The sequence below is a fragment of the Carettochelys insculpta genome, chromosome 9 (genome assembly GCF_033958435.1).
Source record: "Carettochelys insculpta isolate YL-2023 chromosome 9, ASM3395843v1, whole genome shotgun sequence".
In the NCBI taxonomy this organism is placed as follows: domain Eukaryota; kingdom Metazoa; phylum Chordata; order Testudines; family Carettochelyidae; genus Carettochelys; species Carettochelys insculpta.
The window spans coordinates 29,138,197-29,165,935 of NC_134145.1; the positions used below are offsets into that span (position 1 = coordinate 29,138,197).

The 27,739-nt window shown below is 44.5% G+C and overlaps 2 protein-coding genes across 5 annotated transcripts in view; both read right to left on the reverse strand.

The window, feature by feature from the left end:
- CTBS (chitobiase) overlaps positions 1 to 556 on the reverse strand; it is a 39,849-nt gene extending 39,293 nt beyond the window's left edge. For all 4 annotated transcript variants that reach the window (XM_075003365.1, XM_075003364.1, XM_075003366.1 and 1 more), the window contains exon 1: positions 218 to 556. In XM_075003365.1, coding sequence (XP_074859466.1) covers positions 218 to 361 — 144 coding nt within the window. In that variant the 5' untranslated portion in view covers positions 362 to 556. The remainder of the gene's footprint in view (positions 1 to 217) is intronic.
- Positions 557 to 2,091: 1,535 nt separating this feature from the next.
- Positions 2,092 to 27,739, reverse strand: part of LOC142017599 (vitellogenin-2-like) — a 43,252-nt gene continuing 17,604 nt past the window's right edge. Inside the window, exons 19-35 of the mRNA XM_075002636.1 lie at positions 24,478 to 24,663; positions 23,073 to 23,217; positions 21,549 to 21,777; positions 21,281 to 21,456; positions 20,134 to 20,484; positions 19,575 to 19,625; positions 19,298 to 19,402; positions 15,675 to 15,887; positions 15,443 to 15,585; positions 11,528 to 11,666; positions 10,455 to 10,590; positions 9,191 to 9,377; positions 7,733 to 7,827; positions 5,481 to 5,578; positions 5,241 to 5,400; positions 3,117 to 3,278; positions 2,092 to 2,210 (exon numbers count right to left, since the gene is read on the reverse strand). Coding sequence (XP_074858737.1) covers positions 2,092 to 2,210; positions 3,117 to 3,278; positions 5,241 to 5,400; positions 5,481 to 5,578; positions 7,733 to 7,827; positions 9,191 to 9,377; positions 10,455 to 10,590; positions 11,528 to 11,666; positions 15,443 to 15,585; positions 15,675 to 15,887; positions 19,298 to 19,402; positions 19,575 to 19,625; positions 20,134 to 20,484; positions 21,281 to 21,456; positions 21,549 to 21,777; positions 23,073 to 23,217; positions 24,478 to 24,663 — 2,695 coding nt within the window. The remainder of the gene's footprint in view (positions 2,211 to 3,116; positions 3,279 to 5,240; positions 5,401 to 5,480; positions 5,579 to 7,732; positions 7,828 to 9,190; positions 9,378 to 10,454; positions 10,591 to 11,527; positions 11,667 to 15,442; positions 15,586 to 15,674; positions 15,888 to 19,297; positions 19,403 to 19,574; positions 19,626 to 20,133; positions 20,485 to 21,280; positions 21,457 to 21,548; positions 21,778 to 23,072; positions 23,218 to 24,477; positions 24,664 to 27,739) is intronic.

A 27,739-nucleotide genomic window follows, 5' to 3' on the forward strand; every position in this document is an offset into this window, starting at 1 on the left:
GGCCAGTCACAGCCCCCAGGCTAGCGGCGCCCCGCACGAAGGGCTGCGGCCAACGGGCCTTGCTTCGCCCACGTCCCCGAGCCCCGACGAGCCACCGCGCGGGAGTGTCTGGGCCCGGCGAGGGACCCCCCAGGGCATCCCAGGCTGCCCCGGCGGCCGGGGCGAGGCCAGTGGACGCTGGGCAGCTGAGGCGGCCGAGCGGGGCCCGCCGGCTTACCTCAAACTCCGGGGTGCCGGCGACAGGGCGACAGAGCGCGGGCTCCTCGCAGGGGCACGCGCCGCGGCTCGAGCCCAGCCACAGGAGCGCGAGGAGGAGGAGAGGGCGGGAGAGGCGCGCGCCCCTCCCCAGCGACCGCCTCATGCTGGGCACTCGCGCCCCTGCTGTGAGCCAGGCAAGCGCTGCCGCGCCGCAGGTCTCAGATACGCCCCGCGCTTCCGCCTCGGATCCAGCTACGGGTCGGGGAGAAGGTCAATCTGCCTCGAGCCCCCGCTGCCGCCCGCTGCGGAATCCCGCTAACTAGCGGGAAAAACGCCGCCAGCCTGGAATCAGGGCTTCTACAGGCGGAAGCCGCCCCCTCCAGACATGGGCGTGGCCCGACACTGACTGGCGGCGAGCCCCGCCCTCCTGGGGCTCCTGGCCCTATTGCCCCTCCCTCTTCCCGGCAGCTGGAGACACTGAGGCAAGGGACGGCAGCAGGTGGCCGAAAGACTGGAGAGGGCGTAGGCGCGAGGTTTGCTCCTGGCTGGGCTGTCAGCCATCGCCCCCTGCCGCCTTGGTGCTGGGGCTCGAGGCGCTGCAGCCAGTCCAAGGGAGCATCTATGCAACCACAGCCGCTCCCTTTGGTTCCTTCGGTTACTGGTACCCAGAGCACTGTCTCGTCTCCTTTTGCCTATCCACGTGCAGATTTTTCCATCCCTGTGCAGAATAACGTTTTCTCTGTGTGTGGGGACAGGTGTAAATTTGCATGGTCAGTAGAAACTCTGCCCCCCCTTTTACTGGGACCTCATTCTTTATATACGCCTCTGAAACCACCCCCCCACCACCACTCGTGCATCTGATGAAGCAGGTCTTTGCCCACGAAAGCTTATGCTCCAGAATATCTGTTAGTCTATAAGGTGCCACAAGAATTCTTGTTGTTGTCGAAGCTACAGACTAACACGGCTACCTCTTGGATAGAGAACAACAACAACCAAACCAGTTTGGGGCATTCTGCTAATCCAGTGTTTCTCAACCTTTTTTTAAACACCCCGTTTTCAAAAACAATGTAAAAGTACCTCCAGACTTCTCATGCATACTCCTAAAGATACATGTACCACCGGTTGAGAAACATGGTCCTACTGTAATCTGAGGTCTTGAAACAAGTGTCATTCAACTTTTCCAGATTTCTGTACCCTTCCCAGGAATCAGATTTGTTTTGCATACCACCAAGTTACACCTCAGGTAAAAATTACTTACAAAAACATCACAGAAGACTCCTACTGAAAACTTGCTTTTTATCATCTTATTATCACATAAATGAATTGGAAAAGAAATACCGTACGTACATTTCAGCATAAGGTAAACGAAGCAGCAGAAACAAGTCATTGTTGGAATGAAGTTTTAGATTGTACTGATTTTACTAGTGTTTTTTGTGTAGCCTGTTGTAAAACTAGGCAAATATCTAGATGAGTTGATGTACCCTCTGGAAGACTTCGGTGTACCCCCAAGGATACGTGTACCTTGATTGAGAAACACTGTGCTAATCCCTTGGGCTGCAGGATTGGGCCTGGGAGACAGTTTTTCAAAATGTAGTTTTCAATGACTGCTGAAGGCTATGGATGGCCAATGTAATAATGCTCTGTTTTATTTCTCTGTCCCAAAATAGTTCTGTATAATCAAAAATAATCCCAAACAACTGCTTTTAAAGTACAAATATTTATTAAGGAGATCCAGAATTATTTTCAAAATCTTAAAATATTACATTGAGAAATCATTTTATAAAATAATTCAGTATTTTCTTCACTGTCTGAAGCAAAGTAACATGCCCATGATTACCATGAATGAGTATGCTTGCATCAAAGACAAGTTATCTAGCCCTGTGAAATTTAGTGTCATGCTACACACTGTAGTTGTTCACAGGAACACATTGTATGAGCATCGACTACATTCTCCAAATCCTCTGACTTCTGATCTAACCTGATCCGGTCTTCTCCAAAGTTGGTTGTGGAATCTGAAATAAGAAAATTGCGGGGGGGAGGAGGGGGCGGGAAAAGAAGTGATGTGACAATTTGTGTACTTCCTAGGAAGGATGTGTGCTAATTCAAATGAATTATCCACAATTATACAGTTTCAAAATCTGCATTTTGATTTCATAAAGAAGGAAAGCAAACATCTCACATCCCTAAGACAAAGTAATATTAAAAGAAAGTTATAGGGACCTGTCTTAATGCATGCATAGCTCTCACTGAACTCAATGGCTACAGTTACACTGCGGTGATCTGTCCACAGAAGTTGCAGTCAGAAGAGATGCTCCGACACAATTTCTGTTCACAGATTGCACCTACGCATAAAAGCAGATCAATCTTTTGATCCGCTCTGTTGACAAAAGGGCTCCTTGGAGCATCTGCGCAGGTTTTTTGTCAACAGTTTCTGTTGACAAAATGCATTTTGTGTGTAGATGCTCCACAAGTTTTGTCACCAGTGTAACTGTAGCCACTGAGAGTTTTGAAGGCAGAAAGACTTCAGGATCAAGCTTATTTTAACAGGCATCATTATTTGGCGGCTTTTGTTAAAGACAGTACACTTTTCATTATTTGGGGTAGCTTATGCTATCCTTACTCACATTGAAATAACATTTTTGTGCAAGTAGACTTTACTGGTTTTTTCTTCCAAAATTTAGGATTTAGCAGTATTTTGGGCTTTCTTTACATTAGAAATACTACATCCTCTCTTCCTGGTACTGAAGGTTCTTTGTAAGCTGTTTGAAAAGCATGAGTAACATTGTCACAGGAACCTGTAGCCTGACTGGTGCACTTTCTCCCATTACTGGTGGGTAGGGGAAGCTAAGTTTTAACAGAATCTACCAATTAAAGGTGCATGATACACCCCCAGAAAAGGTATGGAAGTTTTGACTTACCAGCTGGCACACAATGGAACCCAACAAAGACAGGAGCAGTTCCGACTGCTGAACATCCTTTCACACAGCGCAAAATTGGCTCTACTGAATAGCATTTTGAGGCCACTTTTTCAAAACCAACTGGCTTCTCAATTTTGATGAGTGTGCGCTGCAGTTTACAACCTACAAGAAGTCAAATCATTAGCATTTAAAAGATCCTTCTAGAAACTATATACGTTTCCCGAACTACAACTGAGTATTACATTGATGAATTAATGACATCAGAGAGCTCAAAGTAGGTCAGTGATAAATAATATAATACATTTGTTCCCAGTGAAGTTGATGGAAGTTTTACCATTGATTTCAAAGAGAGGAAAATCAGTCACTAAATCCTGCCTTGAGGAATGCCAAAGGGACAATAATTGCATGTCTGTAACAAGAGGCATTCTGTAGTCACAGGACAAGACAGCTCAGGGAAAGGGTTATCCTTTACGTGGTAAGGTTGCTCTTTTGTGCAAGCATGATGCACATGCCTGACCAGCTCCTGGCAGGTGGACTGGGGTGAGCAAATACCAGCCAGATCTTGTCTGCCAGGGTTAATCCCTGATTGGGCCATCAGTCCACACCACTTCCTGCCATTCCCATTGGCTGCAAACAGCAATCCACAGCCAATGAGAGCTGTGATCACCTGATACCTGCGGAGACAGGTCAATTTAGCAGCAGTGGCCCACAGCGACTAACCCTGGTGGGCTGCCACATCTGCTGTGGACTGACTTTGTGCTGCTCTAATTTGGTATAATCACATTCCTGTTCTTCCATTATATCCCCTTTGGCCAGAGAGGGCATTCTGACTTCTTACAGGCATGTAGTTACTAATATTTTTTGTACATCATGGAAAAATCATGTGCCCCCCACACCTGTTAAAATGTTGGCCCTCTCTAGCTCCTTATCAGTTTGGTGCAATTGAGAGAAACTTTTTTATTTTTGTTGGATGATGAAAGCAAGAAAGTAACAGAATACAAATCAGCAATAAAGGTGTGCCAAAAAAAGGACAGCCTTCAAAGAAGATCAGTTTCTCATAGGAATTTACTAATTCTTACCTATTAGAAAAGTCACTTTTTCAATTAAACAGTAAAATTTGCTTGATCCAACCCTATACCAACTGGAGAGCTCTATAAACCAGCATTTCCTTCTTCAACGAAAGTCCAGTCTATAGTTCAGGTGGTGCACGGCTGGCAGGCTCCCTACCTAGCTTTGCATGGTTCCCTGGAAGCAGTGTCATGTCCCTGTTGCTCCTAGGCAGAGGAGCAGCCATGAGGGGATCAGCGTGTGGGAGGAGGTATGGAGTTGGGGTGCAGAGGGGATGCAAGACGTAGGCTCTGGGAATGAGTTTGGGTACAGGAGGAGCTCAGGGCAGGAGACTGGGGTATGGGTGGGGTTTTGGAGTGCTGGATCCAAGGGTCACTTGCCTCAGGCAGCTCCCCTGTCAGTGGCAGCCATTCCCTGATGTTCCTAGGTGGACGTGTGATAGGAGACCCCACACACTGCCTCTGCCAGAAGGTGCTGCTCCTGCAGCTCCCATTGGCCACAGTTCCTGCACAATGGGAGCTGCAGAGCCCTCGCTTAGTCGGAGACAGTACTCAGAGCAGCCTAGCCCTGCATCCACCTACAAATAGCGGGGACAGGGAGCCACTGGCAGTAAGTAACCCGCAAATCCAGCACCCTGGAACTCCTCCCCTGCTTTGAGCCCTCTCCTACACCCAAACTCTTCCCCTCTTAGTTAACCAGAAATTTTCACTTACCAGTACCCCTATATGCCAAATAAGCCATATAAAAAGCTCTTACTGTAACAGGATTTACCACACACACATCCCTCATGTAGTTGCGTCATACAAACTAACCTGGTATAACAATGTAACACCAGAAGACCTTGCAACAAACTACCAATCTCAGGAAAATGTACTTTCTTTTACATGTGAATGCTGATCACTTCAATAATGAAAGCATGCACTGACGGCAGGTTGTCAGGTACTCATTTGTTCACCTTTGCTTCAGAGCTTGAATTCAGCACTGGACATACGTGTCTTATAGCTATTCACTTTGTAGTCATGGTAACAGCACTAATATATTTTAGAATCTTCATACCTCCAGCACACGGCTCTTCTGAGAGAATCCAGGAATGGCCAAAGCTCACTTCATCTTTAGCTGCGTATCCGCTGGGCATCTGATATTTCTGTTTACTCTCACCATCATATTTTCCACAAATACCGCACGTTTTTCCAGTCATCCAGAAACCAACTTGGACCTTCAGAAAAGCAAAGGAAGTGTAAGTTTAAGTGTCTCTATTACAAAAATAAAAACACTAGCTGTGAAAAAGTACTGTACCTTAAGTGTGTGTCCATCGTAATACAGTTTATCTATGCCATACTCTGGGGCTTTTAGTGACAAACCTGTCTTCTCCCTGCTGATTAGCATATATGCGTCTGCAACATAACAGCAAAATGAAAGGCAAAGGTCAGTCTTTTAGAGCAAGGGTGTCCAGTAAGCAGGGCAACCGTATCTCCCTGCGCCAAATACAGGACAGGGAGATATGAGGGGGAAGGGTGGTTCAACCCAGCTCCCCCAAGCCTCAGGGAGCCGGGAAAGAGGCAGCAGTCGCCAGCCCTCCCTGGGAGCCTGGGGAAGCAGCAGCCATTGGCCCACCCTAGGAGCCCCAGGGAAGCGGCAGCTGCCCATGATTCCCCTACTTCCCCGAGGCTCGGGGTGTGACCTACGTGCTCTCCTGTGAGCAGCTACACCTGTGCAGCTGCGGGTGGAAAAGGTCAGCAGGGGGAGGGCCCAAATATGGGACAATTAGTCCCTTTTAAAAAATAAGTAGGGGTGCTGTTTTGGCACCCCAAGTATGGGATTGTCCTGCCTAATATGGGACGGATGGTCACTTTCCTGTTCCCCACATATGTGAAAGGGGCAGCGCAGTGTGGCAAAGTGCATCTCAGCGCAGCCACACACACAAGGCACTTCTCTGTTTGCACCATGCATGTGCCCCCCACTGCATGGTGGGGCAAGCGCATGGTGGCAGTGGTGGCTCCTCTGGCTCTGGCAGGCACCAGCTGTGCTCCCGTGTGGCTCATGAGGTGGCAGCTCATGTGGTGCCGCTCCAGCCCAGGGCAGGTTCATGAGTAATCTGGGGTGGGGGAGTGGTGACTGGCTGGGATGGGTGGCACCTGGCTCAGTGCATTCCTTTTGGACACCACTGTTTTAGAGCCTGGTCCAACTCCCTCTTAAGTAAAAGTTTTGACTTCAGTGGCATTTGGAGCAGGCTCTTAATTGGGCAAGTCCTTAAAACTCTGATCCTGATTTGCAAATCAGGATTTGAGGGAGATATGCACATCTCCTAGGACTGGAAGGGACCTCTGGAGGTCATCTAGTCTGGTCCCCTACCCTCTTGGCAGGGCTGAGCACCATCCCTGGCATCTATTTGCCCCAGTCCCTAAATGGCCTCCCCAAGGATGGAGCTTACAACCCTGGGTTTAGCAGGCCAGTGCTCAAATCACTGAGCTATCTCTCCCCCCTGTTGTTTGCAAAGCCCCAGTGAAGTAAAAGTGCCAAAAAATGGCTCTGATTCTGCAAGCAGATCCAATGAGGGTTTTTGCCAGGAGATCTGACTGCAGGATCAGGGCATACCACCATAGTGATTACATATTAAATCAATTTTAGAACAGCTGTTTATAGAATACACAATGAATACAGTCAAACTGAACAATTCCTATCACGCTGACAATTGGTTGTGGAAAGAAATGACATCCCCTAACATTGTTCTTGCTGCATTACACAGAAAGAAGAAACAATTTTTAACATCATTTGTGGAAAGCAATTTTTTCAAACACCAGTGCAATGCATTTTAACTATTTCAGTGAGCCATTATTTGCTTCAAATACATAACACACTCATAAATATTAGAAACTATAACAAAAATATGGGCTCAGATCGTGCCAATTGCCTAGGGTGCAGGCATGCAGGAACAGGAATGGGGCACAGTTAAAATGACCACTAGTCTAGTTTCAGCATTTTAAAGTGAAGGTTTAGTATAAAAAGACTTTTTGAACCAAATTCTTCAAATTTTATTAAAAATATCAAAAAACATTTACAAATGCTTGAAACCTTTTCATCTTGAGTTGAATGAAATGTTTCATTTTGCCCAAACCTCATTTTTGTTTTTCTGGAGTTGCTAAGTAAATGGAAAAACCTATTATTGGTGCAAGGTTATGCAGCCCCACTCTCCCTGCTCTTAGCCTAACTTTTTTGCTGCCCTCCACAATATCCTATGTGGAGCCAATGCAAAGAATCACACCATGGCATGCAAAGGGTGCACAAGCTACCCTGTACATTGCTCTGTCATGGTCTGCCTGGCCCCCATTATACCGCCGAGACAATTCTTAAGTAGTGCTGAAGAGAAGTCTGCAGAACCATGCTGTTATTTCCCAGCCATGAGTCTGATAATACTGTTGGGTTTTAATTAAACTATTGCTACAACATTTATGGGGCTGACCTGCCTGAGTGTAATGTTGCCTCTTTCTTCTTCAAATACATAGCAGGAAAGATTAAATGCAATATAAAAAAAATGCTGTATCACCTACCAGAATTAGAAGTGTGTGGGAGATTCTCTGCTGGGGTTTGAACACCATTGATCATCAGCTGGATGCGTCCATTTGAAGGGTACATGTCAATCTCACTTCAAAAACAGATCAAATTGAGTTAAGGCATGCTTCTCACAGTTTGTAAACACTGTAGCTCTAACCCTACAGGATCCTGTGTTCATTTATTACCCTTAAGTGATGCATCCCAGCACTTGGTTGGAGATAAAAAACACTCCTACAATAATAATAATTAAAGTGAGTTGATGGTGCTCCATATTCCACAGAAGAATTGGATTCTCTGTGGCAAAATTATTGTCTCAAATTATCAGAAAATAAATGTGAATTGTAGTAGATTCCCCTGGAATAATATGTCTTAAAATTATATTTAGACTTTACATTTACCTTAAATAGGTTAATTTCCAAAAATATTTTAGCAATCATGTCACACTATTGATAATGATACAAATAAAAATTTTAACAAGAATTGCAAAATAAAAAAAAATGCTGTCCCTATTAAATTATCACTTGATCAGTAAAAAATTGAGGTTTTTTTTTCAAAAGTTAACAAATGAGTACACCATCCCTGAAAGGTGTTAGCCTGTCTGAATTCTATGGAGAGGGAAGCAGAACCCACCTAACATAAAGTTCCCTGATCAAAAAGAGTCCAGAAGACCCATAAAACAAATGATTATTTGGGACAAAGCATTATAAAAACAGGAACTGAAATGCAGGTGAAAGGTGTAAAATGAAGACAATGTATGGGGATAGTGAGCAGAGAAACTTGGACAGCACCCAGTGCTCTGCAAATAAATACACAGAGTCAGTGCCCAGAAGAATAGGGAGGTGGTTGGGGATGGAGGTGGGGGGCGGGGGTTCCAGGATGCATGAAATAACTAGAGAATGGAAAAAAAGCTCCACAGTTGCAGATAAGTTCCCGACTGCAAAAGGTGCTAGACCAACAGCCTTGGAGCCTGCAACCTGTTATTTTGCCACAAAACAGGTACAGCAGACAGAAAGCTTCCCTATGCTGCTCCAACTTATACCTCAGCTAGGGGAGACCACCTACATTTCAAGGAAATAAAGGATAACTCTCCTGTATCATAAAGTAGTCCAGTTTCCATCTGTATTCAGTCCATGTTCTGCCTGCTAAGAATGTCAAGCAGGATGCTAACTTATATAATTGCGCTACTTGTACCTGCTCCCTAAGAACTGGGCTGAGAAAACTAATTTCTCATAATTTAATGAACAGCTGTCAGGTGGTCAAGATTTTTAATTCGTACAAACCTCTGCTTCATTTAAAAAAGTGACTAACTAGTGTCAAGCTCTGGGTGTCCACCCATTGACTTCAAAAGCATTGGGTGAGCCTTCTGCCATTACCAATCCCATTAACCCTCTAGTCCTCAAATTCCTTTGTGTTCATTTTAGCATCTAATTGCAACAACCTCCAGAATTACTTACTGACTGGCAAGTTTGACATTGATTGCTTTCAGGTCAGGAGACTCTTCCACTTTCTTCATCATCACCAGGAATTTCAGCTCTGGGCTACAATCTTGAGCCAAGACATGGTAGCAATTTGCAGGCATTGAGTAGTTAAATTCAACTTCATCGAATGTTGTGATCATATTTTGAGAGACTGAACAACGACCTGGAAAAAAAAGCCAACCATTAGTGAGCTTTTTCCATTTTAGACATTCCAATGTAGTAATTGTTTTTAATTTGCTGTTGCCTAAACCCGCATAAATTTGAAGCCCATTGTACTGAAGAGTTTTAGATTGACTCGGGTGGCATGGGTAAAAATATGACCAGTACAAACACTGTGAGATAAATTCTGCTTTTTCATGCTCTGGTGCAATCCTATGTACTTGGCCTTGATGTGATGTGAATTCAGCTATGATATAAATCTATAGCCTTCAGCTGAATTGTGGCACTTACGCCAGAGCATAATTTGGCCTTTTCGTCAAAAATTTCACCTGAGAAAGGCTTGCATGACTCGGGCCTTAATACTTCATTACTCAATTATGACCAAAATTTGCCAAAGTGATTTTGGGTGCCCTTTAAGAAGAATAAAGCTATGGCTACCCATATGTCTGATAGGGATGCACAAAAGTCAACCTATCAGAGTTCATCATCAAACCCCTTTACGGCTCATGAAATATGAGGAGTAAGGGAGTCCAAGAGGAGAAGCTCTCCCATTGACTTTCTTCAATGAGGATGGCCAGGTGAGTCAATTGCAGACACATCAATTCTAGCTACACAATTGCCATAGCTAGAATTGTGCATCTGCAATTGACTTACTTTCCCTAGTGTAGACATAGCCTAAAACTGATTGCCCAAACACTGAGGCACTCAAAATGACGGGGCACTTGAAAATCTTGGTCATATATTACAGTTGAATTTCATCTCAGATTCTAAAGTGATAATGGGCGTGGCACAAAGTAATATGTGCAAATTTCAGCAAATATGTGTTTTTCATTGCCATCAAGGGGCAGACTCAAACTTAACCTGGATTTGAATATTTTTAGACATTTGTAGTGTATGTGCATTGAGCCAAATTCTGTGCTTATTTACACCTGTGTAAGTTTGCACACTTTGATTATAGACGTAAACGCTTTGTTTGCATTTCAGTTTATTTTTTAATAAATGTAAATTTCAAGTAAAGAAGAAAAATAAGGATATTGACAGTCTGTAGAGTTTGTACCTTTGAAGATGATGAATTACTGACCTTTGAGATTCTCAATAACTGAGGTTGGTATTTTAGTGAAGAAATTCCAAGCAGTATACGTCAGCTCTGAAGGTGATATATGTGGATCCATAGGGAATGGCAGTGGAAGGCTAACCTCTTTGTCATAAATTGTGAGCTGAAAGGGAATATGGACACAAAATATGCCGAATTTCCAAAAATGCCAATATTTCCATGGTAATATTCAAAAGGGTCTGAGTCATGCATTTGCCTTTCACTGATTGAAATACATTTGGGTTGCAATTGAAGAGGCATGGAAGACCCTATTCATCTACACTACAAAATGACTGCATATATGACACATGTGAAGTCTCTGGAATAACGAAGGTGCTGTAGATTAGCTCTGAAGTTCATTAAAGGAGCTCATGTATACCACAGACATCCACTTGCCCAAAGGGCTTGGGACCAAGAGACAAATCTTCCTGGTCTATACTATCAAAGTCATGATTAGGAAAGCCCTAAGCTGGATCTATATCAGTTTAAAAGGGTTACTAGTAGAAAATTATCTGTCAGTAAATTGTTCTCCCCATTCTTGGCCCTCCAGAGGCTGGATTTGCCAGCATTCCAAGCATGCTGGATTCTTCATGGAGATTTGGGGAAGCAGAACACTGAAGGCTGGACAGGTATTTTTATTAGATGAGTGGAGTACACAGGCCGATCATCTGAAGAAGGAGATCTTACCCACAGAAGCTCATGACCTAATAAATGTAATAGTCTTTAAGGTGTTACAGGACTGGTTGTTACTGTTGAAGCTACAGACTAACGCAGCTAACCCTCGGAGAATGGTTTTTGTTCATTATTTGTTTGTTTATGTAGTTGTTACGCTGGTGGTGGAGCAGCTCTATTTCACTTACTGAATAGGGAAAAAGCCAATTACAAGATACATTTATTCTGAGACAAAACTATGTAACAGCACCAAGAACATGGAATGGGAGTTTATTCCTGTTTCTATAAACTGAAAAAATATTAGTGTGTCAGGACAAAACTCTTAACCTTCAATTTCATGAGTGCTAACTTCCCTGGCAAAGCTATTTTTAGAAAGGTAAAATACTTACATCAGGTAGCCTGAGAACAACATCACAGATTCTTGGAGATGGAAGAGCCACAACCAGAGTAGCCTGTTGAGAAGGATTGTTCTGTTTCCTTTGAGAAAATCCAAGCATGTATGCAAGTCCTGGAATGAACGTGTAAAAGCTGGAAGAGGGAATAATTGATTGTCCTGTGAACAGTTTATTTAAATCCCATTTATACTGAAATACTCATAACAGCACTGTGTATGGCATCTGTTAGCGAGCAACCTGTCACAAAGCAGTGCATGATAGCATGTGGCATTGTTAGGGCAACCATATTTCCCAATGCTGAGTATAGGACCTCTGATAAAGTTACTCATATTCAAGTGAGTTCAACAGCAATCTATCAGAACTGGGCAGTACCAAGGTTCAAACGAACATCAAGTTGACTGAGGGCCCCTGTTAAAAAGACATACTGTGTAGTTGGGTTATTTTTATTACCCTTCTTATCTTTAAAGCTTTAGTGCTCGCACAGGAATAGGTCTCTCTCTCTCTCTCTCTCTCTCTCTCTCTCTCTCTCTCTCTCTCTCTCACACACACACACACACACACACACACACACACACACACACACACAGAGCCGTACACTTCTCTTACACAGGAGAAGTGACCAACTGACCCTCCCCTCCCCTCCCTACTCAGCACCCTCCAGGCCTGACTGGACCCCTGGGATGGACCCATCGCTCCTAGTACTTGATCTTCCCAAGGCAACACGTGGGGCAGAGACATGCTGGGTCATGTGCCACCTCCCCAGATTTTGCCCAAGGTTCACACCAGAATGTGGGCAACAGCAACCTTTTGGAACTGTGTGGCAGGGAAGGGATGGGAGCTGCTTCCAGCTGGGTGGGGTAGGGGACAGGTTAGACTTGGCCCACTTCTTTGCAAAGCTTCATTGCTCCTCCTTCCCCAGCCCTCACCACACTGTGGCTGAATGCAGCTAGTCCCTTCCTGCCGGCACAGTGTTGAAAGGCAGCTAACAGCTCCAGGCTGCTGCTTGTCACTGACATAACCCAGCTGCCTCCTGTTCCCCAGCTACACTGGGGGCAGGATGGGGTTAAGCCCCTAAGGATCCATTGTGCATCACGGAGCAGGGAACCTGAATGCAGGGTCCTCAGAGAACTCCTCCAGAGTGGTGGCTCATCAGAGGAGGGTACCTAGAAGACAGACCAGTCCCATGCTCCTTTCTGGAAGGACCCAGTGTGTGACATGGTAGGGGTGAAGAGGGTGCTAAGCCCCTGCCCAAGAGGCTGCTGTGGACCTACAGGGTTGGGTGTGAATGGGGTGGAAATCACTTTCCACTCCCGACTCCAGAGTGTAACTGAGGGGCAGGGAGGCATCCCTGTGCCAGCACTTTTCAGGGCTTTGGCACATTCAGGGCTTGGCTCATCCTGGCCAGTTCTCTGGGCTGGAAGGTCTTGAGGTTTCCTGAGGTGGTGCCCAGCCAGAGGCAGTGAGGGAAGGAAGGAGCCTGCCAGACAGGCTGTTGGTGAGCTGAGCATAGCTGGTTCTCACAGAACTGGGAGAATCTGCAGGAGGGGTCTATAGAAGCGCAGAAAAGCTGGGCTAGGGAGCAAAGGGGCGAAGCAGAGAGTGGACAGTGAGAGGAGGCACATGTAAGGGACACATAACTGCAAACCCCTGGCAACTTCCTGTACACACCAACCCCCACAGCTCATAGTACACAGCCAGCACTGGCTGGAAACAAGAGCCAACATGCAGCAGGGGCTGCGCTGACAGATCAGCAGGGGGAGCAGCTCACCCCATGTGCTGCAGCTTTACTGTACCATCAGCCCTGCACATTCACCCCTGTTGTCAGCACCTAGGCCTGTCAGCTCCCTGGTGGTAGGTGGGTAGCTGGCGAGCAGAGATCTGACCAGTAGCAGAACCACCACCAGTGTGGGGAGGGGCAAACACAGAAAATATCATAGAATCATAAAATACTTGGACTGGAAGGGACCTTGAGAGGTCATCGAGTCCAGCCCCCACCCTCATGGCAGGACCAACTACTGTCTAGACCATCCCTGATAGACTTTTATCTAACCTGTTCTTAAATATCTCCAGAGATGGAGATTCCACAACCTCCCTAGGCAATTCATTCCAGTGTTTGACCACCCTGACAGTTAAAAACTTTTTCTTAATGTCCAACCTAAACCCCCTGTGCTGCAGTTTAAGCCCATTGCTTCTTGTTCTATCCTCAGAGGCCAAGAAGAACAAGTTTTCTCCCTCCTCCTTATGACACCCTTTTAGATACCTGAAAACCGCTATCATGTCCCCTCTCAATCTTCTTTTTTTTGCAAACTAAACAAGCCCAATTCTTTCAGCCTTTCTTCATCGGTCATGTTCTCTAAACCTTTGATCGTTCTTGTTGCTCTTTTCTGGACCCTTTCCAATTTCTCCACATCTTTCTTGAAATGTGGTGCCCAGAACTGGACACAATAATCCAACTGAGGCCTAACCAGCGCAGAGTAGAGCGGAAGAATGACTTCTTGTGTCTTGCTTACAACACACCTGTTAATGCATCCTGGAAACATGTTTGCTTTTTTTGCAACAGCATCACACTGTTGACTCATATTTAGCTTGTGGTCCATTATAACCCCTAGATCCCTTTCCGCCATATCCCTTTCGAGACAGTTGCTTCCCATTCTGTATGTGTGAAACTGATTGTTCCTTCCTAAGTGGAGCGCTTTGCATTTATCTTTATTAAACTTCATCCTGTTTACTTCAGACCATTTCTCCAATTTGTACAGATCATTTTGAATTTTGACCCTTTCCTCCAAAGAAATATGGGACACCTGGTCCATTTTTCAGGATAAGTGATGATACCCACAGAAGGACATAAATATGAGACAATACCTTCAAAAACAGGACATCAGGTCAACCTAGGTACAGTGCAGGCCAGGATAAGCCGCAGTATCAGAATACTGAAAACTGGTACTGAATTTAGGAAGCAACACAGCAGCAGGCAGTAACCAGGAGGGGATAACCAAACTGCATTAGATATGTTCCATGTTGAAAACTGGGCTCTCCCAACCCATTAAATACTTAAAAATGAAACAGATTGTTATTAAAGCCCCAGTGTTGTTAACAGCATGTTAACAGTTGTTAACCCTTCTGCTCACTTGGATTCTCATGTGATGAGATAAGATCCTAATCATCAGTTCCTACTACAGGCTTGGGGCCTAAATAAGTAGTTTAAAAAATTGCGTTAAACAAGTGTTGCCACCATAGGAATGAGAAAGAACTCTGTTACACTCAGTCCCCTCTTCATTCTCCACAGTGAGGGCATATATTGTACGTGAAAAAACGCATATCGTAATAGAAAAAACGCAATTCTAATTTATATCTAGAGTGGCAAGAGCAGATATCAGCCTATCCAAGTAATCCATTCTAGTTCAAACTGCTGTTCTCCTCAGGCATGCGGTGGTCATCTGTTAACCAGGCTGCTGCTGCCCTAATATCACTAACATCATGTATCTGGATGTTATTCAGCTATCAAAAGAAGTTGCCATCTTTGTGTCTACATGTTGGACAACACTGGAGAAAAACTGGAATGAACCCATAAGAGAAATGTATTTCCTTATAATCACTGACACATGACTGTATTCTACTAAGTATGTAATAAGCCTTGTGTTTCAAATGGATCTATTGCATTGTTCCAAGAGAGACTCATGGTAGGGACTGCACTCAAACAAAAGTGAACGGGAGACTAAATAAAGTAGCAGAGACCAATGAGTGACCAGATCCTATTAAAATTTCCAGATTCAGGAGTTTCATCTGTGTAAGTTGGAACTGCGGGAATGTGCCTGTAATTGTTGAATGCTCATTGTACCATATACATTCCCCCCATTTGATTATGTTGTAAAGAATTTCGATATCAAAAAGTGACAAGTCAGATCTCACCATCTTGCAACACTTTTGATTCTTGAAGGAACTTTACGCCACTCTAGCTTGATCTGAGCAGCTGGGTAATCAGCAAATTGGCCACTTGCAACTTTCCCAGCAATCCTATAGTCCTGGCAATCCTGGCCCCATTTTAGAGAACCCTAATAGAGAGAAATAGTTAATTTTATTTTCAGTTTAAAATATAAGAATATAATTACATCAAAGTAAAACATTTACTGTTGAGTCTTACCATTGCTTTGTAAGAATTTACTATTAAAGCATCCACGCAGAGTTTCCATCTACTTGATTCTGTGATGTTTGACACAAATACTTGTATCCTGGGTCTGCTGGAGTGTAAGTCTGTGTACAACACAAGCTGGAAGCCTGACAGCTTTCTGTCATTTCGAATAGCATGAAGAAAAACAGCCAGAGTTGGTGGTTTACTGTCTCCCAAGAATTTCGACTGAAGTCACAGAGGGAAAAAAAGTCAGTTGGAGCATTTTTAAAATAAAGTACTATCCTGAATGTCACATACTTAATATTTGTTAAAGGAACGGTCTTCATTAAAAAGTATGCTCTGCATTGTTCTCAGCAGAATCCCACTCAAATGCAGTGTCATCCGTGCAAAAGCTAGCTGCATTAAAGTCACTGGGAATTTTGCCATTGACTTCCCTTGGAGAAGGCTCAACCCCAAAGCAAGTAAAACAATAATGAAAAAAGATCTTTAGCACAAGCAATTTCAGTGAACCAAAAGGAGACATGGATTAGGAACATGACGCGACAAAGAATAGATTTTTTAGATTAACAAGCTCTGGGACTTAATGTTACATTCTTAATTCTTTCAAAACTCCTAATGAAATCCAAGAACACAAGACCAGATGCTTTCATCGTACCAAATGTCAAGTTGTTTAATAAAATACCTGCTTTGTTAAACAAACACATTTTAACTTTGACTTTTAAAACCATAATAATTCATGTCAACAAACAGATCTGGTCAGCATATTTACACTGCAGAGAGAATACATTATACATGTTAAGATCCATTTTCCGTCTTTCATGCTTACATTGTGTAGTACCTGGCTATGAACATAGAGTAAAATTTTCAAAAGCCCCTTAGTCCCATTAACTTACAGGGGACCATAGGTTCCTAAATATCTACGTCACTTCAGCTCCTAAACCAGTTAGGTACTTCTGAAATTTTTACCCAGGCTTTGTTGAGATGAATGGAACTACTTGGAGACAAAGGCTATGTCTACACTAGAGTAAGCTGTCACCAGATGTTACTGTTGGATGATATCTTCCGAAAAAACTTCAGCTGATAGATTTTGGCCAGACTACAAAGTGGATCCAAAGAGTGATCTGCTCTGTCAACAGAGAGCAGCCAAACTGCCCAGCCACTCTCTTGACAAAACAGCCAACCAGAAGCCCAGCAGACAGGGTTGCCTGGTGCCCCAGAAGCCCTTTCTATCGCCAGAGGGCCTCCTGGAGTGTCCAGACCAGCATTTTATTGACAGATCTCTATTGACAGAGGTGTTCTTCCCCGTGGCAAGCAGGGTACAGCTGTTGACAAAAATGCTGTATTCTGTCAAATAACCGTCAACAGACCATCCTGGGAAATCTGAACGCTCCAGGGGTTTAGACATAGCCTCTCTAAGGCTACATCTACACTACGAGATAAAGTCAACTTTATTAATATCAATTTCGTAATTCTGGAATTAACAAGTTCAAATTTGTTCATCCTCATCTCCCCACGTATTCCTCACAGTCGACTTATCGCTGCCACACTCAAGTTGGCAAACGTCGACTGTTGCAGTAGTGTATTGTGGGAACCTATCCCACAGTTCCCTCATCCCTGTAGCATTCTGGAAATGCTCACTGGTATTTGAGATCATCTTCCCACATTGCATTTTCTTCATTCCCCTCCTGTGCTAAGCAAATGTCCATTTTTCCCATTGGAAGGAAGTAAAAATTGGGCATCCACAGAGATGGCAAAAAAGTTTACAGAAATGTCTTTCTTCTGTGGCTGAATTCTCAACTGGCCATCCATTGAATGTCTCCCACTTCCATGCAGCCGATCCCTGAAAATAATACAGGGACCATGACTGTATTCTCAAAGTTAGAAGAAAGAGGATAGAAAAGTCTAGGAAAAAAGAATTTTTGACTTTGTCCTCCACTGCACTCCAACATGGGTGATGGCTGTGAAATATCATACACTGAACTTATAATGCAAACAGGAATCTCAGCTAGCTCCTCCTGACGTGTTTCTGGGCGGTCAAAGCATGGAGACAGATAGGAGATGTTAGCAAAAAGATTTTATAACCAAAATACAAAAACAGCAGGTGTCTGCAATGGACAGCAAGCTCCTGAAAATATTCTGGCGGGGTGTGTGTGGGGGTGCTGTGGTCTGTGGCTGCAGAGCCGCTTGGAATATTGAAGTAGCTGAACAAGTCCCGCCAAGTATCTTAGCCACCAGGGAGGGCTTCCCCCGCAGTGGCAGCAGATCTACAAGTATCTTAGCCTTCGAGGGAGACTTCTCCCTGGTGACTGCAAGCCCCAGTGGTCCCATCTATGGTCATGGGGGGTTCAGTGGGAGGTGAATTGAAGTGGTCCTCCCCAAGTATCTTAGCCACCGGGGGAGACTTCCCCCTAGCGGCTGCAAGCCCCAGTGGTCCCATGCTATGGGCATGGGGGAAGCGGTTCAGTGGAGGGCCAGTTGAAGTGGTCATCCCTGAGTATCTTAGTTGCTGGGGGTGACTTTCCCCGGTGGCTGCAAGCCCCCAAATATCTTCCCTGCCCTTGGAGCCCTAAACGCACCCAATCTATGACATGGTGCTGCCTGGCACCATGGTCAGCACTAAATGGCAGGCACATCTTTTTATTGGGTTGGGAGCTACCCATGTGTTATGGCTGAGTACAGGAATGACACAGACTGCCAGGCGCCTGTGGGAGAGGGAAAGGGGTTTGCGCACAAATGTAAACCAATGAGAAGAAGTTGCTCGGAGTCTTATGCAAGCATGACCCCCACAACAGCCCTAGTGCCATGTGGTGGGTGGGGCAGCGGCTGGCACCAGGCAGTGCAGAAAAAAACAACAAGTGTAGAGACAGAACCATGAACAACCTGCAGGGGCTATTTGTAATGGGTAGATGTAATCACAGCGCTAAGGGCAAAGAAAGAAAGACATTTCTCAGGCTCTTATACAAACACAAGCCCACAGCCACAGGCTTGCTGCTCCCACTTTGAAATTCATGGTCTTCCTATCACCTAATTTCTGCACACCTGCAGGGGCCAGAGTGGAGCACTGAGGAGCATTGTGGGTTACATATGGGACACCTCTGGAGGCTAATAAATTCGATTTTAAGACGTGGCACTTCCACACTGGCCTTTAATCGAACTTCTGTATTTGAGCTTGAAGCTCTGCCTGTCAGGTAACTATGATATTGTAATCTCCATATCAGTGCTCCCTAAATTGAGCTAATAGTATTTACAGTGAAGACCGTCACCTGGTAATATCGAGCTAACTGCCTTAAATTCAAATTTATCTCATAGTGTAGATGCAGCCTATGTGCCGCTACATGGAACAGAAAACCTGAGCACTCATTGTGTGGGTTACATAAGCATATCTAGTATTTGTTAGGTTCATTTAGTCTACCGTTATTGAACATGATCATAAGGGCTCTTCAAAGACAGCTCCAGGCACATTACTGTATACTGGCAGAAAGAGTTGTATGCAGAATCTTATATTCCATATGTTATGTAATATAAATCACTCACCAATTATAGCTTTCCTATACTAGTATCAGAACTTGAGAATCCATGAAAATCTGTGTTGACAAAGTTTTTGCCTGCTTTCATTTCTTGCTGACTATACCCACCTGAGCACTCGATTGGTAGCTGCCTTCATCACTACTCCCAGAAGAACTGGAACTGGAGGAGGAAGAATTACTGCTACTGCTCTTTGGGACTTTCTTTCTTGGATACTGCAACAATTGACAAATCGTGTTTAATCAAGTGACTTACCAAGACAGATCACAGGAAGTTGTTCCACAAACTATTTTGAAACACTTCTACTCTCAATTGTACTAAGTCCTGCTCCCCCTGAAGCCAGTGAAACCAATGTTTGGGCCTGCACGCACAGCACTGAAAATTTACCTGTTCTATGTGTGCCGAGGTGAACTGATACTGATAGATTTCTGGATTAGCCTGTGAAAATAAACAAGAAGTGGGAAAAACTACTTTGGGTTACTGCTCAAAAAAGTTTTGGTGCAAAATATGGCAACATTTTGTATGAGAGTTTCAGTAATAAAATATACACAACATTGAAACCGGAGTGATTCATAGCGCTTCAGATGTGAAAGATTTAGATCACCTAATCTAGCACCATGATGGCAGAGAGAAATCCTGTACAATACTTTTTTTATTACTTTGCCCAGAGCTCCATATGCTTCTAGTTTCCAGCTACTGTATAAATAGGAAAGTAAGAGTAAATTGCATTAGTGCACTGGATTCTCTGGGTCTATTTCTGCCCTCAGTTATGTGAGTGTAAGTCTCATGCAAGTCAATGAAGTTACTTCTGTGAAGGGGCAGAATTGGCCCCTGTATCATTAATTCATAATGCATAGTTTCCTGATTTATGACAACAAAGTGCATAAAGTAACATAATTGCTGCCAGAAATATTCATGTGGACCTAAAAAAGTCTGAATGAATCACCTGCTTTCTGGTATACTCGCTGTCACTGCTGCTGCTGCTGCTGCTGCTACAGCTCCTCACCCGGTGCTGCTCTTTGTCTGCAGGGTAATTCTCTTCACTGCTACTGCAGCTTCTGCTGTTACTGTTTTGACTGTTTCCGCTGTTGCTTTCTTCCCTTTGTTGAGGTTGCCATGTTTTGTCTTTCTTGTCTTTAATCCTGTATTTGTCACCAACAGAGGAGGAGGAGGAGGAAGATGCTGATGAGGCCGATGACAAGGATGAGCTGGATTGATATTTAGCAGGTGGAGTTTTGGCTTTATCTTTCTTGGCAGCTGGCTTCTTAGTGTGCTGATGTGCACTTCTCTTGGCAGCCTGCAAGTTCAATCAAATATTATGTCAAAGAATTATATCCGTTAGCAGAGAGATTTTTTAAAATTAATTTATAATTCATTGACTGATCATCTTTAGTGGAATGTTACTGAATTTCAAACCATTTGCATGTTCTTGACACTCCAGGAATAATAGCATAATTGCTATTTGAATTATATATCATGTGTCACAAGACAAACATTCCGGCCTCTTATTCCCCTGTGTTAGAAACAATCTCAGGGATTTTGTGATTCTTTCTCCAAATCATTTGGTAGGGCTAGCCCTGCATCTTGACAAACAGAGCTCTTTTCCCCATAAATTTCGCCTTTCAGATGTAGAGTATCCGCAGAACACAGGAGAGGCTGCACATTGCCCACTGGATGCTCATCTTCCTTTGCAGAACGGCTCCTTGAGAGGTCGAGCAAATTTCTCGTTCTGTGCCTCAAATATTAGCACAATGCTGCAAGATTTGTATTGCAAACATGAGAGGAAAGGTCTATATCCAAACAAACACTTCAAATGTATTCATAAAATACTGAATAAGGTCTAATTTGATTAGCCTTTTAATTCTACTGTTCTTGCTTTTTATTGAAACAAAAGTAAACTACCTGATACTTTTCCCTTCAGTGTATATATTGCTTACTCTTTAAAAACATATTTACAGTTCTAATTAAATCAAATTCTGGGTTTTTTTCCCTCCAGACTTCCCTCTAATTTTTTAGGACTATTTATTTCATTAGGTTCAAAGGGATTTTTGTTGTTATGCAATAATCTTTCGTTTCAAACCAAAGCCAGTTACCTTAAATATACTTTCAATTCTTAGGATCTTCTTCAGTTTTGTTTGAACCACATCATCTGGAGTTGAATCATCCTCCTCCTCTGACAGAGGGGCTAGTAGGTGGATTATTCTGGAAGCTGCTCTGGATCCTGCCTGTACCTCCAGCTGTATTTTGTCAAGAGCAATAGCTGTATGGACTACACACCAGACACATGAAATCAGGGACATACTGCTTTAGTTGTACTGATGTGGATAAACAGAAAAAATTAGGCATGATATGGTACAGTACCTGGTTTCAAAGCTAATTTGACTTCACGTTCTCCAACCAGTCTGTGTAGAAATGTATCTTTTAAGAAAGCAGTATCTCGAAATTGGAGATTAAGGCAGGTTTGGCAACCCAAGCTATGGAATTTGCTACAAAAGACGCGTGCATAAGCTCTTCCTCTAGCTCTGCGGGGAGATTCCTCTTCTGGACCATTGGAATATTTCTCAGACATCACGTCAGAAGCTGTTCTTTGCTGCATTAAACAGAAACATGGCGAGGTAAATGGGAACTGGAGGGGGTGTTAAAGTGACTCATAAACGGATGCAGGACCCCAAAGCAGCAGCTGACCCCAGAGCTTCTTTTGCAGGGGATTCCCAAGCACGAAGAGCACTTAGCAAAGGAGAGCCTGGGCAGCATTATCATTTGTACTGGTTCCCACAAGGGTTGGGAAGCAAAATGTACATCTTGTTCCGCACCCTCCCCTGTATTGACTGAGGTCTATAGCTTCCATGGGGATCTGATGGCCCAGGGAAGCCCCTCTGGGGAGTTATTGGGAAGAGGAAGAGAGCACCATGGATATGGATGATCCCTCGTACTGTGCAGAAAGAGCCAGATCTGCACACTTAGGATCTGCTCCGCACACACATGAGAGGAATGAACAGGCCACGAGTAGGAATTCCTTCACTTGGCCCATTACATTCCACTGCAGCTATGTATATGAAGACTGATTTCAGCTCTTAGGTTTGGGGCATGGGATCTGGGTGGGAGGGGGCAGGAGCAGGATGTGGGTAGGGAGCTGGGCTGGTAGGGAAGTTGAGGAAGGGGGTGGGAGTGGGGGTCTGGGTGGGAGGCGGCACAGGAGCGGTCGAGGGGTGCGGGGGCTGGGTGATGGGGGTGCAACTCACCTGCTCACTCCTGGATGCACATGTCTCTGTGCCACCTCCTTTCGCTCCCAGGCACCGACCTCCACTGCTCTGATTGGCCAGAATTCCAGCCAATCAGAGCAGCAGTATGATACCTCCAGGCAGCGCTGCTGAGGCCACTACTGTTCCCCAACCCTCTCCCCCAGCGGAAGGAGCAGCAGTGAGCAGCAGCAGCAGAGCCAGGATCCACTTTATGTCCCCCAGCCCCCAGCAGAGCCCTCGGTCTGCATGCAGCTCTGGTTTCTCTGATCCAGCTCTTGAAGCTCCAGGCTCCAAAGCCTCCACCCTGCTGTGGGCCAGAGAGTATGGAGGGGAACCACGAGCCTCGGAGTCTGGATCCAAACAAGCTGTGGCCTGAATCTGGAATGCTGGCCGGGGGTTCCCCACCCCTGAAGACTAAACATCCAACTCCCACTAATTTCAACAGAAGTTATGGGAGCTCAGCACCTCTGAAAAACCTAATCTATTATCTACCTACCTACAATACATTAAACGGTGGGTTTTGCCCACAGAAGCTCACGACCTAATAAATGTGTTAGTCTCTAAGGTGCCACAGGACGGCTTGTTATTTGTGAAGCTACAGACTCACACAGCTGCTCCTCTGCACCTCAGGAGTGTTAATTACCTTCACAGCACGATTTTCTGAAGCCATTTCGGATGATTTAAAATGTTGCTCGGAGATATCCAAGACAGCTTCTTCCGGTAGAACTGAAGTTCTCTTTGCTAATGTCGTATCTTCCACATTTCTTGAAATCGCATAAACTTTAGTCCTGTGGGGACAGGTATGATGTGCTACTTGCAACTGTCTAGTGATAATATACTTTATTCTGGTTTTACCACAGACCTACGATTTTAGTCCAGGAGAGAGAGAGAGGTAGCTAGAGCCAGATGGCAGAAGAAAGCAAGCTGACAAAACAACAAGGCTTTTTCCTGCTCTGTTTGTTGGCAGAGTCTACTCATCCCTTTTAAAAGATGTTCGCAACCTCGGGTTTGTTGGGGGGGCTCTCTGGTGCTGTTGGATTCCCACTGTACCAGAATGGCTCAGGGTGCTTTGTTTCAGCTTTGGATAACCAGGATAATCTATGGCCCCTCCTTGATGACCTTGCCCCGATACTGCCTTTGTCATGTCCAGATTGGACAACTGCAACGCATTCTACTTGAAGCTGCCCTTCACTTGCTTATGACATGCACATTGCAGCTGTTCTCCATGTACTGCACCAGCTCCTCATGTGCTTCTGGCTGAAATCTAAAGGCTGGTTCTATCCAGCCATGCTCTCCATGATTTGAATTTAGCTCTTTCAGAGATTGTCACCTAAGTCCCACCTCAGTTCCTAAGATGAAATGATGTGTTTTGAAGACATTCTGCAGCTGTGATGACTTGAGGATTGGAGGTAGGGCACTTTCAGTCTAACGTCCCCGCTATGGAACGCCTTCCCTTAAGTGGCCCTCCAGAACTTAAATTTACTGCCCTGCTGAGTACGGTTCAAAACACAGCATTTTTTTCTGAATAATGGCTCTCCAGTGGGCTATTCATGGTTAATCGGAGTTGTTACAGTGTACTGCTTAATACAGACAGTTTGATTCACGTTTCTAGATGCTAACAGCATGAGTGCAAACAATTAATAAATAAATAGAATGTAAGAGCAGTTCAGCTCTGTATGAGCCAAACAAAGGCAGGGGCACTTAGAAGCGAAGTAACAGCAATTATTCTATGACTTAGCTTGTATTTAACCACCAAAAGTGCACTGGACCTGATTCTGTAGTCCTTACTCAGGCAAAACCCTCAATGGCTTCATTGCTTCAGCCAGGATTTCAGGATCAGGGCCATTAATTGACAAAGGGATTGTCAGTGAAGTTAAATACAAAAAAGAATCCATCCTCAAGATGGTGAACAAAAGAAAATGTTTAGCATTCTGTAACTACAGCAAAGTCTTAGCAAAAAGCTGTTTCTTTATCATTTTAGAATTGGTAATTCACCATCAGTGGTACACAAGAATTAAAACTAAACAAAGTAAATGTAACTGCTGCACCTGGTGGTTACTAGCTCGATTTCCTCATGGCACGGAGCTGTTTCCAACTTTAAACTTTTATCTTTCATCTTTATCTTGGCATCAAATTTCAGTGGGATGTTGGCATGGAACTTGGCCTGAAATTCAAGACCACTCTGCAAGTACCGCGTATTGATTCCCATTGTTGCTATGGTATGAATGCATATGCTGAAAGAGAGGAGAAATACAAAACACAGAAACTGATAAACATGTTCTAAGCAAACATTTTGAAATTTATAATTCCCTTTATATAATCAGTTTGGAATTCATAGCAAATTACACTAAGAGGCAAAATATCAATCTATCAACCAATAAAGGGATATACCGCATACAGAGGTGAGATCCATATGAGCAATTACAGAGTCATGTGATAAATAAATTTAACACTTGCCCTCCTCACTCCTTATCCCTTACCCCAGTTCCTATTTTTATTAGAAATCTCTGCACACTTTCAAACAGCTGCTAACTTTTTAAAAAATCAACTCCAAAAATATTTCTTCCTTCTGCCCCATGCAAAATTACACTGGCCCGAGGCCCAAGATGACCGTATTTAGTGCTGCCTCAGTAGCAGCTTTTTATGTGTCAAATGGCATGAGTTTACATGTGACATCATTCACACTAGCAGGGGTAGAAACAGAAGCTTTATGGAAAGTGGTAAAATCCCACCTCCCTAGTTTGGATCTAGCACATACAGATACGTCCTGGGATAACATATGTTAAAATTGTGGTATTTTGAAGCATAGAAAAGCTGTCTTATGCCTTGTTTAGAGCTATTTATATGGTTCTCTGAGTCCTGTAAAATGAACTAATGATGACACTCCATCTACACTATGAGATAAATTTGAATTTTTTAAAATCGATTTTGTAACACTGGGTTTTATAAATTCACATTTGAGTATTCTCACCTCCCCGCAAAGTTGACTTATTGCTGCCACACTCAATCGCCAAACATCAACTGTTGTAGCAGTGCATTGTGGGAACGTATCCCACAGTTCTCTCATCCCCATAGCATTCTGGTATTTTCACTGGTGCAGCACAGGAAAAAATGCCACGTAAGTGGTTGTGGGTATGTGATGTCATCTTCCCACATTGCATTGCTCTCATTCCCTCCCATGGAAAACAACCACCCATTTTTCCAGAAAGAAAAGGAGGGCATCAACAAAGATCACCAAATTAACTGAAATCTCTTGCTTCTATAACTGAATTGCTTTTTATAACTGAATTATCAAAGATTTTACAAAAGGCAGCAGGTGCCTGAGTCTTCTCAACTGGCTCTCCAGCCACTACCCCCGCTCCCTTGGTTACAGAAATATGATCCCTGAAAACAATAGAGGAACAATGCAAAGCTTGAAGAAAGAGTAGGAGAGTAAAGGTTTGGGAAAAAAAACATTTTGTGAGGCAAGGTTTTTTGGCTTCCCGGTTCATTACACAGAGGTGCCCAACATGTGGTCTGGGGCTCACCAAATTTACACACACATGAATGCTTCTGTGCCCTGGGATCACCCAGGAGTCTGTCTTCTCCACTGGCCCCACAGCTACTCTTCCCTGTCTTATGGGGGCCAAAGCTTCAGGAAAGAGGATAGAAAAGTTCAGGAAAAAGATTTGTGGCTTCTCATTTCACTACACAGAGCTGTCCAACATGGGAGATTTGTCTCATCAAATTTCAACAAGCAGTGTTGGTCAAGTGCTGTGGGGACACCTCCAACTGACTGTTAGGGGTACGGACCCCTCATCCCAGTGTGGGGGGCTGTGTGGCTTGGAAAATGAAGGGCCAGTTGACGAGGTCTCATCAGCGTTGCTCAGGCAGGGAGGCCAGGCCCCATAGATTGTGTGAGGGCCAGCCCCCTTCATCACCATAGGGGATGTGGAACCTGTAACTGCAGAGCCAGTTGACATGGTTCCCCCACCCAATGTCAGCAAGCCCAAAAAAGTCTTAGCCGCCAGGGAAGACTTCTCCCTGGTGGCAGCAAGCCTCCCCCACCTCAAAATATTTTTAGGTGGGGGTGGAGGTTCCATGGCTTGAGGGCCAGTTGAGCTGGTCCCCCAGGGAGCAGCAAGCCCCCAGAAATCCTTCCCACCCTTGGAGCCCTCACCCTGTGCAAGCCAGGACATGGTGCTGCCTGGCAGCATGGTCCACACTGAGCAGCAGGCAAAGCCTTTTAGTGGGTCAGGGGCTAGCTACGTGATGTGACTGGGTGTGGGAAAGACCCCAACTGCATGGTGCCTGTGGCCGTTTCTACACATGCACTTTCAGAATGACCCAAAATATGCTAATGAGGCATGGATGTAAATTCCCCGTGCCTCATTAGCATAAGGTCACATGATTTGGAGTCCAGAAGAAGCTCTTCCGGACTCCAAAACAGAAGGTAGAAGCGCAGCCCCTGGGGGATCTTCCGTTCAGCATCAAATTAGGGCGCTATTCCCATCCCCTGATGGGGATAGCAACTTCGACGTCTCGCCGCCTTACGTCAACGTCAACTTCAAAATAGCGCTCACCCCATGTAGACGTGGCGGGCGCTATTTCGAAGTTGGCGCGGCTACTTCGAAGTAGCTGGCACTTGTAGACACGGCTCTGGAGAGCAGCGGAGATGGAAATGTCCAGAGCAGAGGACTGTGGGGCATTGTGGGATACATACGGGACACCTCTGGAGGCTAAGGAATTCGATTCAAAGCTGTGGCACTTCCACACTAGCCTTCATTGGAACCTTTAAATTCAAACCTGAAACTACAACCACCTGCTTTCAACAATGTTATGAGATCAATCTTAGCACTCCCTAAAATCGAGCTAATGGTATTTACAGTGAAGACAGAGACATTGTAAACTTTGATATAACTGCCTTAATTAATTCAACTTTATCATGTAGCGTAGACATAAGCTAAGTCACCCAATAGTGTATGTGCAAAAACCCCATAATGCCAGGATATTTTTTAAAACCCTCTGTAATCATAGAATCATAGAATGCTACAACTGGAAGGGACCTTGACAGGTCATGGAGTCCAGACCCCTGCCCTCACGGCAGGACCAAGTACTGTCTAAACCATCCCTGGTAGACATTTATTGAACCTGTTCTTAAATATCTCCAGAGACGGAGATTCCATAACCTCCCTAGGCAATTTATTCCAGTGTTTGACCACCCTAACAGTTAGGAACTTTTTCCTAATGTCCAACCTAAACCTCCCTTGCTGCAGTTTAAGCCCATTGCTTCTTGTTCTATCTTCAGAGGCCAAGAAGAACAAGTTTTCT